The sequence below is a fragment of the Scleropages formosus genome, chromosome 21 (assembly GCF_900964775.1).
Source record: "Scleropages formosus chromosome 21, fSclFor1.1, whole genome shotgun sequence".
In the NCBI taxonomy this organism is placed as follows: Eukaryota; Metazoa; Chordata; class Actinopteri; order Osteoglossiformes; family Osteoglossidae; genus Scleropages; species Scleropages formosus.
In genome coordinates, this window is record NC_041826.1 from 20,657,074 (window position 1) to 20,675,748 (window position 18,675).

The following is an 18,675-nucleotide window of genomic DNA, read 5'->3' on the forward strand; positions in this document are numbered from 1 at the left end:
ACTACGCGAAACCAACACCTCCCAAGTGTTACCATTCCGAGTTTTGTTTCCATGGTGGTGTAGTAGACTGTGTTATTACCCCCCCTCCCCCCCAAAAAAGAAAAAAACAGTGAAGATGTGGGAATATTTTGAAAAGCAATCCGGTTAAAATGTGTCACACACTGCGGTGTCTTTATCTATCTAGTACGGCGTTTCAACAATATAGCTCGAAGACACAAGAAAAAGAGGAGGAGAAAATGCACGGAGTGTGGATAGTGTGAAAATAAGAGTGTAAGTGAAGTCGGCGCGGTGGCGCGGTGACACGGTGACGGTGCGAGGACACGGCGCGAGAGGAGCGGTGCGGGTGCGGGTGCGGGTCCGGGGAGCCCGGGCAGGCGGGCAGGCGGGCGGGCTAGCGGCTCGCGGACGAGAGGCTCGACTCGTGCTGCACGGCGCCGCTTCTCGCACGCGCGCTCTCTCCGCGAGCCAAGTTTGCATCGGTTAAGAACAGAGTGAAAGTGTGAGGGGAAAGGGAAAAAAAAAAAAAGAAAGAAAGAAGAAGCTCAGCAACGCAGAGCAAACTTACCGAAATGCGCGGATATTTCCCGAATGAAATAAAAAGAACGAAGCCGCCAGGTGGTAACAAGTCGTGACTTTCTTGTGTTTGGAAGGGCTCACGCGTTAAGAGTGCAGGTTGTGTGGAGGAGGGAAAAAAAAAAAAAAAAAAAAAAACAGAAAACGAACAACAAGACGAAGAATAAATAACAACTATGTATGATATTCCTCCGCTGGAGCTGCACTCGCCGGAGATGCACGTTGCGTTGTCTCGCGCTGCCCTTCTTCAGCAACCGCTGCTGTTATTATTAATGCAACAGAAAAAAAAACTATACACTAACTCCTGTTAGATTGCTCTCACATGACTCGGAGAAGGAAGATGTAGCGTGTTTTTGCATTAGGATTCGATATATCAAAATGTATTCTGTGAAGTGTTTGGGACTAGCTTATTAGAATACGGCCCCCGGGGGAGGCACGCGCGCGGACTCGGATATTTGTTATTTTTTGGAGTTCCGCGACCCGAGATTACGTCACGTCCACCTGCTATGTAAACAAAAAGTCTTTTCAAGTTGTTTGTTTTGTCTTTTTCTCGCATAAACTTATGGTCGGTCAAGCTTTGCCCTCTTTAATAGCAGTGCCAGTGGTTGTTAACCGTCGCAGCTATTTCTTTACGGCTGCGATAATGACACGAGCTCTTTGTCCCTCAAATAAGTTTTCTAGTAAAGAAAATGGCCAGAAAGCGAACACAGACACACACACTCACACTCACACGCAGCAGTGGTGCAGAAGGGAGAAACGCTCAATGTACTCGTGCACGCGCAACTCGTACGGGAACGGCCCGCCGGTCTGGTCTCTCGTTGAATCATGAACGAGAAGTTAATGTTGAGATTCGTGTTGCCCACCCGACACACCGCCGTGTTCGGTGAACTTCGAATGAGCCGGAGGACACGACCGGTCGTGTGTTTGTCCACAGTGTGTCCACTTTTTACCCCTAACGCCAGGACACCCGCCCCTATTTGAGCTTCTCACTTACTGCTTGTCGCGTGTCACCCGCTGTGAATGTTCGTTAGTACTTCAAAGCCTGGGTATTAGTTTGCAAAATATTATTTATCTCGCGCAAACGGTTTACACCAAAAGGATTGGACTTTGTGCCCGTCATTGGCCGGGTTCTCGGGGTTTTCCGCGCCGCGTCTCGCGCGCCGAGCTCTCGCGCCGCCGCGTTGTTTGCCCGGGTGAAGGTGAACGGGCGCGAGGGCGGACACGAGGCCCCGCGCGCGGTTACACATTCACAGGTGTCCCGCGCCCACCGGCTGCTTCGTCGCGCGCCTCCCGCCTTTCGTTCCAAAAGCGCTCGCGTTTCTTCGTCAACGTAATTGTTTTTTTAACACCATTTAAAAAAAAAAAATGAATAAAATGTATAGGCTCTCTACCTGTATCTTTTCTCAATAACCTCGCATTTTGACAGGAAACATCCTAAAAATCAGATCAAAGCCCCCCACCGACGCGTGTGGTGTGTGTGTCGTTGTAAAAGATGCGTTTGTCGTAGTGAAAACTCTCATTCCAGCAGCTTTCACTTTTTCGTTAGGAAACTCGGCTACGCGTACATTCGATTTTAACTGTGTCACTTTTTTAAAACTGTGCCGAAGTGCGGTTTTTACCGGCCGTGAGCGAGAGAAGAGACACCCGCCCCGGACAGGTTCAGGAGGTGAAAGTTCACAAGAAGGACACACACGGTGACACACACACACACACACACACACACACACACACACACACACACACACACACACACACACACGACACTCGACACGCTCCCCGTATTAATAACGACCCTTCCCAAGCAACTTCTATACATTGAAAATATTTCTAATCGATCAGAGCTCGACAAAAAGCAAAGAATGTCTTTTAATTGTTATTATTGACCATAACGAATAAGTAGAATCACAGTAAGAAGTGTAATTCCCTCACCGTAATGCGGTTTCATTCTGATTTTGGATGTATTTTAACGTTGGCTTCTCGTGTGCATTTTTTCGTGTCGTTGTTACTCTGAAGAAAAAAACGGGAGTCGAATAATATTTCTGTGGAAATGTACACGAATATGTGCAAAAAGCCAATGTCTGTGATGTTTTGGCGCTCAGACACAAAAATGCCCGATTTAGAAATGTACTAGAAAGTAATTCTTCAAAATTCTTGCTTAATTTTGATCTATTTTTAGGTTTGTTTGCGAGACTTTTATTAAAACTTGGGAGTGTTATTGATGCAATAATTACTAGACCTAATGTAATTCGCACTAAAAATGACAATAGTCTTTTTTTTTGTTATGAAACTATGTTACGCAGAACAAATGCGAGACGTATGGCCACATTTATTTGAAAAAGTAATGAAATGGAATAACAGTATTTTGAGCTACGCTGGAAATTTGTACATTCCATCACTGTCAGACTTGCAAAATAGAAATGGAGATTCAGGTTTATTGAAGAAAAAAAAAAAATTAGTGCCCAAAAGCTGCTGCGATACACGAGTCTTGGTGGTTTTACACCGCCACCTTGCGGCAGCTTTGGGAACCGTCATACCTTCCTTTTAACAGTTTACTGCAGTTACCTGGCAATTACTTACATACAGTATTTACATTTTTACAGTTATATATAATATAGATATGTATATATTTGTCCTATCATTACACATATTTTATTTATCCATCTATGCCTCTTACAGTTTGTTGCAGGACTAGCCAACAAATGTTTATTTCTAAGTTTGTGTGGACAAATATGTGGATGGATACTTATTTGGTAAAAATTATGATGAAACAACAAAAGAAGACCGAAAGATGACTAGATTGTGTTTTGCTTATCAGACAAAGGTCATTTTAATATATGCATATGCAGCAGCGAACGTGTGCGGTGCTGAGGAATTTTTTTTTTTTTTGCTTTTTATCTTTCATGTTTAGCCATCAGTAAAATTTAGTGATTTTGTTTTAGATTTTGGAAACAGCCAAATAAAAATACAATCACCCACACGACACACAGATAATTCTGGTAACACAATGAATGATGAGTCTGTTGTGCCGCTGGTGACCAAACAAGCTCTTGATTTGTGAGAAAGTACATTGATAAAAAAAACAGTCGCAGTTCCTATTATATATATTCTATACATTACATACTAAGAGTTCGCATGAGCCTAGTTTTGTTCTTCTGTTTGCTCCCCAAAATGGCTAAAGCAAGATACTAAAATTGTTTACTTTGATGAATGTATTGCGGATTTTTCTCCTTTTTTTTCCGCAGGTTGGCAAACGGCGCTGCAACGTCTCCGCCGGGCGCAGAGCGAACAACGAGCGACGAGTCGCGCAGGGCTGAAAACCTGGGGTTTGTCGCCATCTAGTGGCGCTTTGTTTTATGTACGAAAATATTCTTACATTAGTCAGGCGTCTGATGGTTCGCTCATGTGACACATTTATCCATTTAGCTGCTGCTTTTCTCCAAAGCGACTTTCAATGTCAGGTTCCTTTTTTTTAAAGCCATTTACGCAGATGGGCAAATTTACTGGAACTTTTTTTAGGGTAACTACCTTGCTCAAGGGTCCTACAGCTGCACGTAGGAATTGCACCTATGACCTTTGGGTATAAAAGCACTAATTCTAACCACTAGGGTACCAGCTGTCCCTAAGAATTAATGAGTAAGACATAGAATTTTGCCCATTTATTCTGCTGAACATTTTACTGGAATGTTCCAATTAAATATCTTGGTCAAAGGAACAGCATCAAGGCCTCTTTTACCACTACCACTCCCATCACCCTGGTTAAAAGTACATGTCACTAACCGCTATGCCACCTGCAGCCGCCGCTAATTCTTAAATAATTTTTCACGCGTTGCAAAATTTCATCCACTCCTGCAGAACTGTCTTTATGTTATTGTGATGCTTGTCCTGTTAGTATGAAGAACATTTTTTATCATTATTTTACTTTACCTGTTTGCCTGTACATTGGTGACATACTACACATAATTTCTGGTCACAAACATATTGAAAGTCCATGCCGGATGCTGTTCATTGCGTATTTGTTCACAGATATTTTTTCGTGGCACAAGTTTGTTTAGATTCTTCTGCGAGCAAAAGGAAACAATTGAAAGGTATTTCGTATAATAAATTACCAACCTTAATCTGCTACCCGTAGGAGTTTCTCTCTGTGCATGCAGTTAGAAGACATCCAGCTTTCAATTTATGCACAACAATAAAGTATCAAAAATAAGAAAACGAGCATAACACATTATCTTCACACCCGCTTAATAAACAATAAAGTAAGAAGCCTGTTCAATGTAACATCTGTTCATTCCAGTGTGTAAATTATGTTATTTGTGATGTTAAAGGTGTTGTTAAAATTATCCAGTCTTATGAAACATTATAAGCAATTTTTTATTGGGGCAAATATTTGACAGTGTCTTAATAAAAACCAGTACAATTAATAGTAATAATGAAAATTACTTTCCTCTACACAGCATCACATCATCTAAATATACTGCTGTATGCCTGATACAGCTGGCGCATGCAGCACAGCAGTGCCACACAGCATTCTGTCTCAGAATTTACTGACCGTACCATGTAAGAAGGAAGACTGGTAAGAGCTGTTTGTCACATGTCATTTTTAGCAAAAAATGTTGATGGCACATTTACAATATTGCCCTTCATCATCAGCCCAGTTGCTGCTCTCACCGTGTCCTCACTAATGGTCTTCAGCCCGTCTGAGCCCGAATCCATTGGCACGGAGACCACCTGTCAAGCAGCAGCAAGGTGGGCTCAACACTGTGGCATCCGAGGAAGCATGTTTGCTAATTAGTTTAATATTTTATGCACGAATAATGACCATCCCTGTTGGGTTCATATACTTTGAAGCAGCACTGTGTATACATACTGTATTTGTATTTTTACTTATGCACTACTAGATTATCTCGAGTTGCCTGTATATATTTGGCAGACATTCAAATCAAAATGAAGAAAATTATCAAACAGACATTTTTCACTCTTACTAAATATGTAAATGGGTTGAAGACCGCCGGTGACGCCCTTCATCCTGCTGTCTCAGAGGGGGAAACAGGGACCTGAGGACCATGAGCAGGAGTAGCCTGCATCGGCGAAGGCAGACTGAGCCCACTGCCAGGCGGGGAGAGGGAGGGGGCGTCGGAGGTACAGGCCACAGCACGGCTCCCCCACCCCACCCAGGAAGGGCTCCGGAGACCTCCAGGAGAACAGCGTACAGCTCGGACGCTCGCAGCAGGGTCCCGGAGCCGTCACGACGGAGGGGTTGTACGAGTACGTTCCCATGGCGCACTGGGGCAGAAAGGAGCACGGAGAAAGTGTCACTCTGGCCGTACCCTGCAGTGCCCTCTGCAGGCGGCTGCGTCCGGCCTTCCTGTGCTGTCGGAAGTCGCCTCGCAGGAAGCCAGCCCGGTGGGCAGGGTGCACCCCCCAGTAGCTGCCCTTCCCATCTTCGCAGCGGCCCAGCTTGACGAAGCAGTCGTTGAGCGACAGGTTGTGGCGCACGCTGTTCTTCCAGCCCTGCCCCCGGGCCCTGAAGTAAGGGAAGCGCTCCTGGATGTCCCGGTAGATGGAGGCCAGGTTGAGACGCTGCTGCGGGGAGGACAGGATTACCGTGGCGATCAGTGCGATGTAGGACAGGGCGGGCTTCACTGCCGGGTCTCCCCCGTCGCACTCCGGCCACATCGCGTTTTCACCAGATTCGCGCTGATCGCCCTGCCCCGAAGAGCTGTCCTTGCTAATGAAGCCAGTCCTCTTGAATTCTGCCTCTTCCTCCATTGCCGGGATTCTCACCGGGGGAAGTTTGACAGCCGAGCTTTAACTGCTCTCCTATCTATCCCGTAAGAGTCATCGCCGTAAACCTTGTGGGCTTCTTCGCTAGCGAGGGCTTCACTTTTATACCTCTTGCTTCACACAGTCCAGACGTTTACACGGTGAACTGGCCGTGTTGACAAAGCTGTCTGTGTGTTCTGAGGCTGAATATCACCTTTTGTCAGTATCTCCAGCAACGTCTTGGCAAACACAGAGTTACGCAAGAGCAGCTCTAAGTAAGAAGTTCAGGATTCAAATATTGTATATTTATTAGTGGATGGCGATAAAGTGCAGTTAAAGTCGTGCCTGAGATAAGCTGAGCTGAGTATGTGAGCGTGCCGATATTTCCACACATCTGACCGTACTCGCACTCTAAACTATTCTATCAACGTCATCTTGTAACAAATAGTGTTTCGTTGATAAACTTTGCTGATGAATGTGTGTAATCTTTAGATTTGCATTGCAAAATATACACACAAATCAGTCTGAGATAGCGTACATACTCTTCCTGGTCCTGCAGTGAAATTGTTTAGTTTAGGAAGCATTGTTATTGTTTGTTAATTAATTAGTTTATTAATTAATTAAAGCAGAAGAATGATTCATAACCTAAGAGAGAGGCCAGAGCGCTCAGAGAGCCGCAGTGTAAAAGCCATCGAAACTATTTATAGCCAAGTCTCTTTGCACAATGTTGACTGTAACTTGATCTCGGCTGTTCGGTCCACAAGTTTCAAATGTCAGTAGAGCGGTGCCTCCTGTACAGCGTGTTTCACTCAGCCCCATGGAGCACGGAGGAGTACCACGACAGGCTGGTGACACCTGCCTCCTGGAGGTGGTGGACCCCAACTCTTGGGATTGGGACGAGGATGACCTGGTCGGTGGAATCAAACCCAAATCCTCCCCACTTCCTCGAAGGAAGAGCTCCTCTTCGTCAGATGACTCGGACCTGGGGCCACCACCCACCCAGTCCAGGAGGGTCTCCTTCGCCGACGCCTTCGGCCTGAATCTCGTATCGGTCAAGGAGTTTGACGCCTGGGTCGTGCCAACCCCCTCAGCTTTTGACCCCATAGAGGGTGAGGCCCAAGCACAAGAAGAGTACTCCCTGTCATGCCTGTTCACATTGCCGAACTCTGAGACTGAACTCGCAAAGATACTTTGGGAGCAGAAGGTAGAGCTGGAAAGCGTGGAGCTGCTTCCAGGGTCCACCACGCTGAGGGGGCTTGTCCAGGTGCTGAACCTCTGCTTCCACAAGACAGTGTATGTGCGCACCACGCTCGACAGCTGGACCAGCCACTTTGACCTGCTGGCAGAGTTTGTGCCTGGTTCTAGCAATGGCCAGACAGATCGATTCTCCTTCAGGCTCACCCTGGTGCCTCCATTCGAGAGAGAGGGAGCCAGAGTTGAGTTCTGTCTCCGGTATGAGACGCCAGTCGGCACTTTCTGGGCAAACAACAGAGGGATGAATTATGTGTTGTTCTGTAAGAAGAAAGAGGAGACGATGGACAGACTTCAACAGACAGACGTCCCCGACCGGCCCAAGAGAAGCTGTTTGAAAGCGGTCAGGTGAGGCCTAGTTTTCTGAACGCATTTTGGTTTCTGCAACGTGTCGGTCATTCCTACAGGTGTGTAGACATGTAGACATGATGCCATGAGATATGTGCAAGTGCATTGCAAAAGCTCTTAGAACAACTTAATATTCACTTAAGAATCCAGGACAATAGTAACTATATTAATATAATAGATGACATGCATCTGTAATGTTAGGTTAAATTATGGGTCAGGTTTGGTGTTCGTATCAATCAATATGCATGTATGATTGATTACAAATGTTAAGATAATTTTGATGTGAGTGTTCATCCACGCATGTATTGATTATTAATAACATTGCATATTAGATTAGTGGGATAAAGGATTACTTAGTGGTCCGCTTATTTAACCCAATATTCTCTGCGCTGCGTGGAAACAGGAGCCGCCGCAGGATTTAACAAAGCTACATGTTCTATGTCAAAGGAAGTGGAATACATCTTTTTTCCTGGTTTACGAATGGTGCCAACAGCTTGTCTCTGGCATTTATGACAGAAGCACGTGCACATAGTGAGAATACCATAAACAACTGCTCTAAGATTTAAGCTCAGTTAAAGAGCATGGGAAATGTCATCTGGAAGAACTCCGTTTATGAGTGCTTCCTGACCATTCAATATCTTTGATATATTCATCACTCATATCAAAGAACCTGCAGCAGCACAATGATTGATGAATTTAAAGTCTTTTGATTACTGAAGTTTTTTTCTCAGTTTTCAATTTTTTCAATTTATGTACAGCAAGGAACCTCCATCAGATGCATGTCCACCCACACTGTTTGCTGCAATTCAAGGTAAGCACTCGCTTTGAGATTCCAACCATTTTAATCCACGAGGCCATTTTTCTGTAATCATGGAAGATTTTTTTTCTTCCAGATGAGCCCAAAGATAACAAAGTACTGGCCGCCAAAGAAATGCTGGAAATACAACTTTCAGAGGTTATTCAGGATGATGAAGATCAGCAAACAAAGGTGAGCGTGATCTTGTACAGGCCTTATCACAGCAATATGCTTGTTTGTATTGTACACGTGTTATTGTGTGTTGTTTTTTTTAATTTGATTGTTTTTCATGCGGGGGGCGCGGTGGCGCAGTGGGTTGGACCTCGTCCTCCTCTCCGGTGGGTCCGGGGTTCGAGTCTCGCTTGGGGTGCCTTGTGATGGACTGGTGTCCCGTCCTGGGTGTGTCCCCTCCCTCCTCAGCCCAGCCTTACACCCTGTGTTACCGGGTTAGGCCCTGGCTCCCTGGTACCCTGTATGGGACAAGCGGTTCAGACAGTGCGTGTGTGTGTTTTTTGTGTGTGTAGGTATGGATGGGTAAAGGAGGAGGTGGGTATGACAGGAAAGCAATGGATGAGGCTTTGTAACAAAAATATTCAAAATATTGCAGTTAGGTCATCTGCAATTTTTTTCTAACCTTTACATTATAACAGTGCATTCTCCTCACAGACAAGACAGTCCATACACCTAACACTTTATCCCTCGTAAATGTAGATGATAAACTCAATAAAGTATAGAAAAATTATCAATAAAGATTACAAATGTCATGTGAATATTTGCTTTTCTTCTAGGCCTGAGCAAGATACTTGCATGAAGATAATGATATATATATTAGGAACCGTGTGATCATTTTCCAGCTGTGCGCCATCGACAGCGTGACGCTATCCGGTGACTGCACACTCAGGGGGTTGATGGGAATGGAGCACTCTGGTCTGCAAATGTCAAGAGCCAGGCATCTGAGGCCTGTGTGTTAACTGTAATGCAAGGGGGATAGGGTAGGGGTGGGGGTGGGGGATGCTGTGAACCACAGTGACCTTTCTGGAAGAATGTCTCATGACCTGAGCTGGGGGAGCCCAGTGGGGGGAACATACCACTACACGCATGCTTTAAAACTGTCACAAACATTGTACTCACTTTCAGTAGCTGCCAAAAGCTGCTCTCCTTGATTTGGAAATAGGCTCTGAACATCTAGCGTATTTATTGACAAAAATGGCGAAAAATGCAACAAACGTTCGTGCCATCGCAACATAAGATGAACGGCCGAATTCTTCAGAGTTCAGCAGCCCGCAGATACAGATCCGGTACTGGGTTCTGTGGCGCAAGGCTAAAATTAAAGAGGATAAAAGGCTCTTGAAAAGAATGTTATATCACATGACACGTGCCCTTGTTCCATACTGGTGTTGGTTTTCCAACAATATGTGCAAGTGCATCTCATTATATTTCATATACAAGCACATTTCATATTTTGTGTCTGCATCCCGCACTGTTTCATATTTTATATTCTGTCTGTATCCTGCACCCTTTTATATTTTATATTCTGTGTATGTATTCAGTCTTTCCTTCTTTGAAGCAACAGGGCCTTTGTATATAAAGGAAATTTTGGGTATTGTTCAGCAGTGTATCTCTTCTTCCCTCCTCTTTGACTGACAGGTGGATAATAACCTGAACTGCCGTAGGAGGAGCCAGCGCCGTGCAGCCCGTCTCGCCCAGATACGAGAATATTTTGCCCAAAGGGAGATGCTGGCTGCCGGGGAAAACAAAGACATAGCAGCGGAAACAAGTGGCAAGGAGCTGACACTGTTATGTGAAACCACTCCTCCGCTGCCCCCAGAAAGAGAGGACGAGAGAACAGCGGTGTTAGAGCTGGGAGCCGGTGACATCTGGAATGGTTCTGTAAATAAACAGCAAGAGGATGCCTCTCCTGATGTCCCACAAGGTGAAATCCTCAAACTAGCAGGAAGTGGTCCATGGGAGGCACTTACTTGTGCCAAGGGGATAGACACAATGTCTAGTGCAGTGACATGTGAAGTTCCTGAATCTCTGGGGCACCATCTAGGCTCAGGAGTCCAGTGTGGCGGAACCAGTCAGATGCGGTTAGTCAGCAACCCAGATGTATTTTGTCAGCCAATCAGGTGCAGTTCATGGGCTAATCAGGTGCCTTTAGGTGACCAGTCAGATGAAGGTCCCCCTGAACTCAGAACCTCTAATGTCCAGCAGGTAAGAGAGTGGGGCACAAATACAAGGAGTGACATCAGCAGTGATACTAACAGGGAACTATGCACACAAGACAGCAGAATCACCAGTGACAATACAGCTAAGACGACGCTGCCATCTGACAGCAACATCTATAGCATTGACCCTCCCTTTACCTTTGAGACATTTGTGGCACCTCTCTACCAGCAGGCGTTCTGCAGAGTGGAAACTGAGAATCTGGATTTTGGGGAAGATGAAGAGGAGGAAGGGGAAGGATCTGAGGAAATGGAAGATGAGAGTCAGTTGTGTATCACCCAAACCAATGCTTTGAGTATTGATCATCACTGTGGTCATTTGACAGACAGTGATAAAGAGGGGCCAACAGATATGCTGGCGTTTCCTGTTTATGAGCCTGAGGACCAGAACGCCACTGGCCAGTCACTGAGTGTAGACAGATACAGCGGCGGGAATACAGAGGACACCTTCGCAAATAATGCTGATGAATTAATAGAAAATTCATTAGAGGTAAAAGTGGATGTGGATGAGTCGGCTGACGAGTCAGCCGCCGGTGTCTTCAAAACATGTCAGGAGCCAAAGAACACTTCAGATAGACCTCTGTCCAACAGCATAGCTCTTGTAGAGCAAAATAAGGAACATATTGGTGAGGAAAAAGAAAATAAAGAACCCAAAGATATAAAGAACAAAGTGAAAGGAGAGGAAAAACACAAGGAAAGAGAAAAAGAGGTGCCCAGACTACAAAGCCTAGTTTTAATACATGTGGAAGGAATAATAAATACACAGAAAGAGTTTCTAACAGCAATTGAAGTGGCACTCAAGGAGGATAAAGAGAAATCATTTTTAGAAGAGGCGGAAGGGGAAAAAGAGACATCCGTAGACAAAGAAAGTCATGGGAAAGAGAAGTCACTCATGAATGACCAAGAAAAAAGAGAAAGGAACGAAATAACAGAAAGCGGAGATGTAGGAGTGGATGTATCGCTGAAAAGAGAAGATCTTGAGGAAGGAGACAGAGAGGTCTATGGGGAAAAGGAAGACCGTGTGCATGAAGAGGGAAAAGAACGAGAAGGAGTATTTATGGAAGAGGCATGCCAACTGTATGAAACAGCAGAAGTATTCTGCAGAGAAGATGAAGACGTAGAAGAAGATGCTGAAGAAGAACCAAAAATATATCAATATATTCCAAAGGAAAATGGAAAGGAAAGTGACAGGGATATGTTACAAGAAAAGGAGGTTAATTTCCACATAGAGAGGGAAACAACATGCAGTATAAAAGAAGAATATGCTTATAAAAGTGATTACATTTTCTTCGGAGGGGATGAACATGCAAATAATAAAGAATATTTAAATAAGGACAATGAAGGGAGGGAAGACATATTCAGACTCAACGATATCCATGTGCATGAAAGAAAAAGCAGAGAAAGACATAAAGTTGAGGGCATTGCCAATGAAATGGTGCATAAAAATGAAGAGATGAGTATGGATGAAGGAGCTATGCTTAGAGATAAGGTAAATATCCATGTTGGGGAGATGCTGTGCAGAGAAGAGCAACAGGACACCAAGAAGAGAGAAGGACTGATGAGGGGAAATGGAGAGAACATCATTGCAGGAATGGATGATCTGGGCAGAGAGATGGAGGAGGAGGAGGAGGAGGAGGATGGCAGTTCCCCTGATTCGCTCAGTGACGACGAGATGGAGCAACACCTGCTAAGGGTGAAGACCCTCCATAACACCTCCCACGTAGTCACTGGACACCAAAAGGATATGCTGTTGTCTGCTGGCCAAAGGCCCTCAATAAGCAGAGGCAGGTTGTCACTTATGGCCTTGTCCTCAATCAGCGAGTCCCTGAATGAAGAGTGTGACACCGAGGAGGAGGAACGAGAAGGTTCATCTCTGAGGAAACCAGGAAGGTCTAAAGAAGGATGTGACCTCATAAGAGATCTGCTACGGTGGAGAGATTCATTCACCACTCGCGATTTTTCACGACTGCTTCTCTGTGGGCTTCTGTCGTCTCTCTTCCTTGTGACAGCTTATTATTATGACTTCTTTGCCTGTTTTGCACTGTACCTGTTTTCTGTGTACTGGTTATGCTGCCATGGGGAGAAGGACAGGTTGAAAGGAGCTGACAGAATACAGTAGAGTACAGCACCATATAAAAGAGCCTTCTTTATCTTTTGTGACAGTTTGTTTTCTTCTTCAGGGTTGGTTCATGTTTGTGCTTCATGGAGTGTTATGAAGGTCCAAAGGAGAGCGAATGTGGAGGAAAAATTGGTTTCTTTTGACAGTAAAATTCATAGTGTGGAGAAGAAATCTCATCTCGAAGGAAATTATATAAAAAAATAATTTTATTTGTGATTTTTTTTTCTTTTCTGAGCTGAAAAATTCGGAAAGTCAGTTTAAGATAAAAAATACAAAACCGAAAGCAATTTACTGTATAAACAAATTTCATTAAATACGAGTTCGGAGAAGTCAAACTGCGATAAACAATGAAATGTTATTTCAATTAAATCTGAGCAAAGCTTAAAAGGAACATTACTATATCAACTCTATTTAGCCAATGCTAATAAAATAGAACACATTTATTCCCGTTAAGCATGTTGTTACAAGCATGTGACTTAGAAACACTTCACATATATGCAAAATATCAAAATGTGCTTTCATTATCACATATGAACATAAAAACAAACAGCTAGCAATGTTTTTAGGTCCTTTTTTCAAAGCACGTATTTGTCTGTTCTGACCTATTCTCTCCAAAATATGTGGGTTCTTTGACAATTTTAGACATGAGAAAGATATGATGCTGCATTAATATACTGTATGTGGAACAGTCAAAAAGTTCCAAGACTGGCCACCGTGTGGTGCTGCTGTTGCTGCAACCCATTGGTAAAAAGAGCACAGCAGTATAACACAGAGGTCTGTTTTACAGGTAATTGATCGTCACATGAAGGAATAATTTTACGTGGCCCTAGATTCAACGACACCTTTAGTCTTTAATGGCTCTTTTTACCACATGTATAAACCGCAGTCCAGGACGGCACCATCAGCAGTGCTGGAGACTCACAGTTCCTGGCCTGTGAGTTTGGGCACGGGTTTTACTGCAGCTCAGACTGTTTGTATCTTCTCACCGTGATCTCATATGTGCTTCAGTTTCTCCCACAGACGTGTGTTTTGCGTGAACTTTGCTACTGCAAATTATCCTGAGTGTGTGCATGTTTGTCAGCGAGAGTGTGTGATTGCCCTGTTATGTACCCTGTTTTGTACCTTGTCGCACATTGTTTGTAATAATTTAAGCAGAAAGAAATAGAGAAACCAAGAAAATGACCAGAGGAGGAATGATGTTTAGAGGACCAGTAGCTGAATGGATCAATGGTACTAATTATTAAAGTAAAATCCTATAAAATAACTACATGTTCTGCTCTTGTTTTACAGTGTTCTGTGGTACCTTTATATCTGTCTCAAACAGGAACGTTTTACTTTCGTTCATATTTGTTTTTACAGTTGTTTTGTTTTTTTAATTTATGAGGACATTATCTCATCAATAAAATCGTGAAATATTTTCAAGGTTTTGAGTTTTTTTCCAAGGTTTTGGCCTTATAACAAAAACCTTGGCTCTGTATGCTCAAAACTTTGAAATACTTATCAAACTTGCACCCTACATTCTAAATCTTTGACCGAACCATCGGAAATCACAGAATTTTGGTTTTTCTGTGTTACACTTTCTGGAACATGCTGAATCAGTCCAGATTTTTTTTTTTTCTTTGTGGATTTCTCTGCATTAGGTGCACGAAAAATCCTCTGTACTGACTTTTGTTCATACTTAATTAATTTTAGGCATCTTTACTGCAGTCATGAATCCTGAGGAGGTGTCAACACGTCAGCTCAAAGGTGAGTACTATGCAATATTTATTTAAATAATTACAGAAATTAATACTGCTAGCATTGCGCTTGTGTCCTGCTGGAAAAGAACTCAACTGAAAGCAAAATGACAAAGCAACAAGATGAAGCAAGCTGGGCGTGGAACAAACCCTCATTTATCATTTATCGCTCACTAATACCCAGGATCTGTTTTCAAGGCCCACATACATGCATGTAGTCAAATATTATCCTTTCTTTCGCATTCAAATGCACTGTTTATTCAGCCGAGTTTGACTTCCATTCCTTTGCTGCTTAAAGAATGCCTGGTGGAAGGCATCCAGACTGACTACGATTGTCCAGGTGCAAAAAAACAGATAAGCGTGTGGACACAGGTGTCGGACTTTACTCTGATAAACGACTGGTTTCATTCAGGTCGAATGAAATTTCACACTACGTTTTTGCTGCAAATGAATTCCCAGAGAGGCTCTTGTACTGTTCTCAAGTGGTGGTTAGCAGCTTGGAACTTGCATCGAAATATCGCCCCTTTCCAAGAGCCGGTCCGCTACTCTACCCTTGAGTTAAGTTCTTAACCTGACGCCGTTTCCCTGAAATATCTAACTCTATGAATGGATCTAAATTATAAGCCGTGAAGATTTCACCGAATAAAACCTTCCGCCAAATTGCAATGACGGTAACGATGATCATCAGGTCGGGAAACGAGAACCCGCTCCAGATGAGAACAAAAGGAGTCGGCTGTGAGATCACGGTCTATAAATAACGTTTCAGCTGAGAGCTGCCCACAGGACAGGGTTATTTTCAGGAGCAGACTCCGCAGAAGATCCAGCTGGGAACACATTTTTAGCTCCTTCCAAAGCCTTTGAAACAATGTCGTGCCTCTCAGCACATGACTGTACCTGCTCAGACTTGAGGGAAATGTTTCAATGATTGACAGGAGCAGTAATATCTCTGCTGATATTACTAAAATTATATACAGAGCTGTGAGCTACACCAGATTCGGTTCAAAATACTGTAATTTAGAAACCATTCTGCTGTTTTAGTGGCCAAGCAGGACTGCTTCATCATATATGGTCCGGGCAAAATGTGACTCTGGCTTAGTGAAGTCATTGTTTTTAACAAGCAAACCAAGAGGCATTTTACATTTTACTGTAACATGTATTTGTTTAGGAGGGTGCGGTGGAGCAGTGGATTGGACCAGGTCCTGCTCTCTGGTGGGTCTGGGGTTCGAGTCCCGCTTGGTGTGCCTTGTGATGGACTGGCGTCCCATCCTGGGTGTGTCGCCTCCCCCTCCAGCCTTACACCCTGTGTTGCCGGGTTAGGCTCTGGCTCCCCGCGACCCTGTATGGGACAAGTGGTTCAGATAGTGTGTGTGTGTGTGTGTGTGTGTGTGTGTGTGTGTGTTTCTTTAGCAGATTCTCTCCATTTAGTTGATGCACAACTTGGGGGAAAAAAAAAAAAAAAACACAAAAATGCACTCCACCAGCAGATAGATACGGATTCTCGAGGACCAATGCGCATAATACCACCATTTAACCAGCGCACGCTTCTTTTGGCCTGAGTATGAATTGCTCCCGTGAACTCGATGATGTTTATTGCTCTTTTTTTCCTGCTCTGCGGAGAAAGTAAAATCATCAGTCACTCAAGCAGCGGCTGGACTCCGAGGCCCAATTGACCGAAATGCAAACCTGCTTGTGACCAGCAGGTGGTGCTGCAACACTGGATTTGGGCTTCCGGTGCGCTGGGAACGAGGCTGCGGAGCGCGCGCGCGCGGCTCTCCCTGCAGCGCGAAGGGGGGAACCTGTGACTCAGCGCGCGCCGCCGCCATTTTTTTCTTGAACGGGCGCCTCGAGAAGAAGGTCGTTCGTACTTTCAAGCACAAACTGCTCTCAGGCACAAAATGTGTCCTCAGTATCACCTCGGTCCGAGTAAACTACTCATCCCTCCCTGTGTAAAAGGATAAAGCGCCTTCTCATAGCAGGTTTTAGAATTCTGTTTTTGTTTTGGTTTTTATAAACCGCGCACAACAAGGTCACAAAACAGCGTACAGATGGACGGATGGACACATAGACGGATAAACAGAGAGAGAACAGCGAGGAAAAGCAAATATGAGCAAATATGTCCATGTACGTGGAGCGAGGGCTTGGTCAAAAGATGACAATATTATAGCACAGCTATGATCATACAGCGCTTCTAGTAACTTCCAGATACTAGTCCAGAATTCACTGGAGCTGCAATGCAAACCATCAAGTGTGAGTTCTTTAAGTTTGAGAAATTCCTTTTGACACTTTTGTCATCTGCATGCTTACAGAAAAATGTATTTTAAAGTATTTCTTTGCCAAGCAGGGAGGAGCGGTTTGTCTTCGTACCATAGCATTTTACATTGATTTATTTAGCAGATGTTTTTGTCCAACGTGACTTCCAGTGAACTCTATGTAGTGTTATCAGCCCACACACCTTATTCATTGCAGTGACTTACACTGCTAGATACACTGTTTACACTGGGTCACTCCATTTATACATCAGTGGAACACACACACTCTCTCTCACTCACTATAGGTGAACCTGAACAGCATTTCTTTGGACTGTGGGAGGAAACCAGAGCACCCAGAAGAAACCCATGCAGACAACATGCAAACTCCACAAAGACTGAGTGGGGATCGAACCCATGTCCTCTCGCACCACCCAGGCACTGTGAGACAGCAGCGCTACTTGCTGTGCTGCCCACGAGATTCATGATAGTAACATCATGTAGAAAGGAGTTTGAGGTTTCTTGGATTGTTGTTGTTTAGAATTCTTTAGTGCAATTTAATGCTTTTATGAGATTAGATTGAGCTACTGAACAAAGCCAGTGTGCCTAAAAGCCCAGATGCCTCCACATCTGTACTTGGGAGCTGATGGGACAGGAGAAAGAGAATGTCTCCAGCACCTCTGTGCCATGGACCGGGGCGTCAGTCTGCGCCCACCGGCTTGTCGGAGCACAGATCTGGGTTACGTCTTTCTCAGTCGCCCCTGGGGCCCGTTTTCATTTTAACGGATTCTGTCACTTCACATGTCCCCCAGCTGAAATTATGGCAGTTTCTCCAATTTCATGATGCCGGAATCCTGACATGCAGTAACTTTCCCTGGGTGCTGCATTCATAGTAGATGCTATATGAATTGGTTTTTGGTTAACTGGTGTTAGTTGGTGTTTTTGGTGTTGAAATAAGGCCGCTTCGGTTGACTGTGAGCTTGATGTGTCTGTCGTACTGGTCAGTTCATCTCCCATGTAAAATCACTCACCTGGAGCTATCTAGATAACTGTAGAGCGCGGCTTCTTTGTGGCCCCTGGGATCACTGTTGAGTAGAGAATGGTGGAGTCCACAATCCTACCGGCAATGTGGAGACACTGAGCCGTGCCCCTTGGAGAAGGAGTAGAGATAAAGTGAAGACGGAGAGGATGTGAGGAAGGCAGTCTGCCACAGCATCACCTCCAGGGAGAACACGGAGAATTCGTGTTATGCATGGAATTTTATCGGCCCAGCGCTGACTGACAGTGATGTAGAGGGAGCGCCCTGCCCCCCATCCGTTCCGTCCCTGCAGCGAGAACTGTCGAGTGAATCGTACCGAGGTGTCTCCTACGCAGGCCTTCGGTCCCTGATGCGAGTCGACAAGGCAACAGCACCGCCTCACAGCCCCTTTCGCTGAGCCTGTGGGGCACAGCCCATCTATCAGTTGATTGCTTGTAGGATTACAGCCTCGTTTGATCCCGCAACCTGCTGTGATGTCACAGGAAACAGGTGAATGCATTCTTCCCTTTAGTCAAACCAGGGGAGGGTGAACGTAGGATGATCATCAATCTACCTATTCTGTCGATAGCGTGGCTCTGAGAA

At 44.6% G+C, this 18,675-nt stretch overlaps 2 protein-coding genes across 4 annotated transcripts in view; one reads left to right on the forward strand and one right to left on the reverse strand.

The window, feature by feature from the left end:
* Positions 1 to 1,328, reverse strand: part of LOC108920812 (forkhead box protein P2-like) — a 117,931-nt gene extending 116,603 nt beyond the window's left edge. For 2 of the 3 annotated variants that reach the window (XM_029247118.1, XM_029247113.1), the window contains exon 1: positions 566 to 1,328. The gene's annotated coding sequence lies outside the window, so the exon portion shown is untranslated. The remainder of the gene's footprint in view (positions 1 to 565) is intronic. The other variant, XM_029247119.1, reaches the window with a different exon arrangement.
* A 5,819-nt stretch (positions 1,329 to 7,147) lies between these two features.
* Positions 7,148 to 13,072, forward strand: LOC108920813 (uncharacterized). The gene is made up of 5 exons (XM_029247498.1): positions 7,148 to 7,932; positions 8,691 to 8,743; positions 8,826 to 8,920; positions 10,376 to 12,857; positions 12,963 to 13,072. Exons 1-5 carry the CDS (start codon positions 7,151 to 7,153, stop codon positions 13,070 to 13,072), a joined length of 3,522 nt encoding a protein of 1,173 aa, XP_029103331.1. The 5' UTR covers positions 7,148 to 7,150.
* The last annotated feature ends 5,603 nt before the right edge of the window (positions 13,073 to 18,675 follow it).

Coding starts and splice junctions, on each gene's coding strand:
- LOC108920813 (XM_029247498.1), top strand. CDS start 7,151: ATGGAGCACGGAGGAGTACCACGACAGGCTGGTGACACCTGCCTCCTG. Junction 8,921..10,375: donor ATGAAGATCAGCAAACAAAG/GTGAGCGTGATC, acceptor TTTGACTGACAG/GTGGATAATAACCTGAACTG. Junction 12,858..12,962: donor AGGAAGGTCTAAAGAAGGAT/GTGACCTCATAA, acceptor TCCTTGTGACAG/CTTATTATTATGACTTCTTT.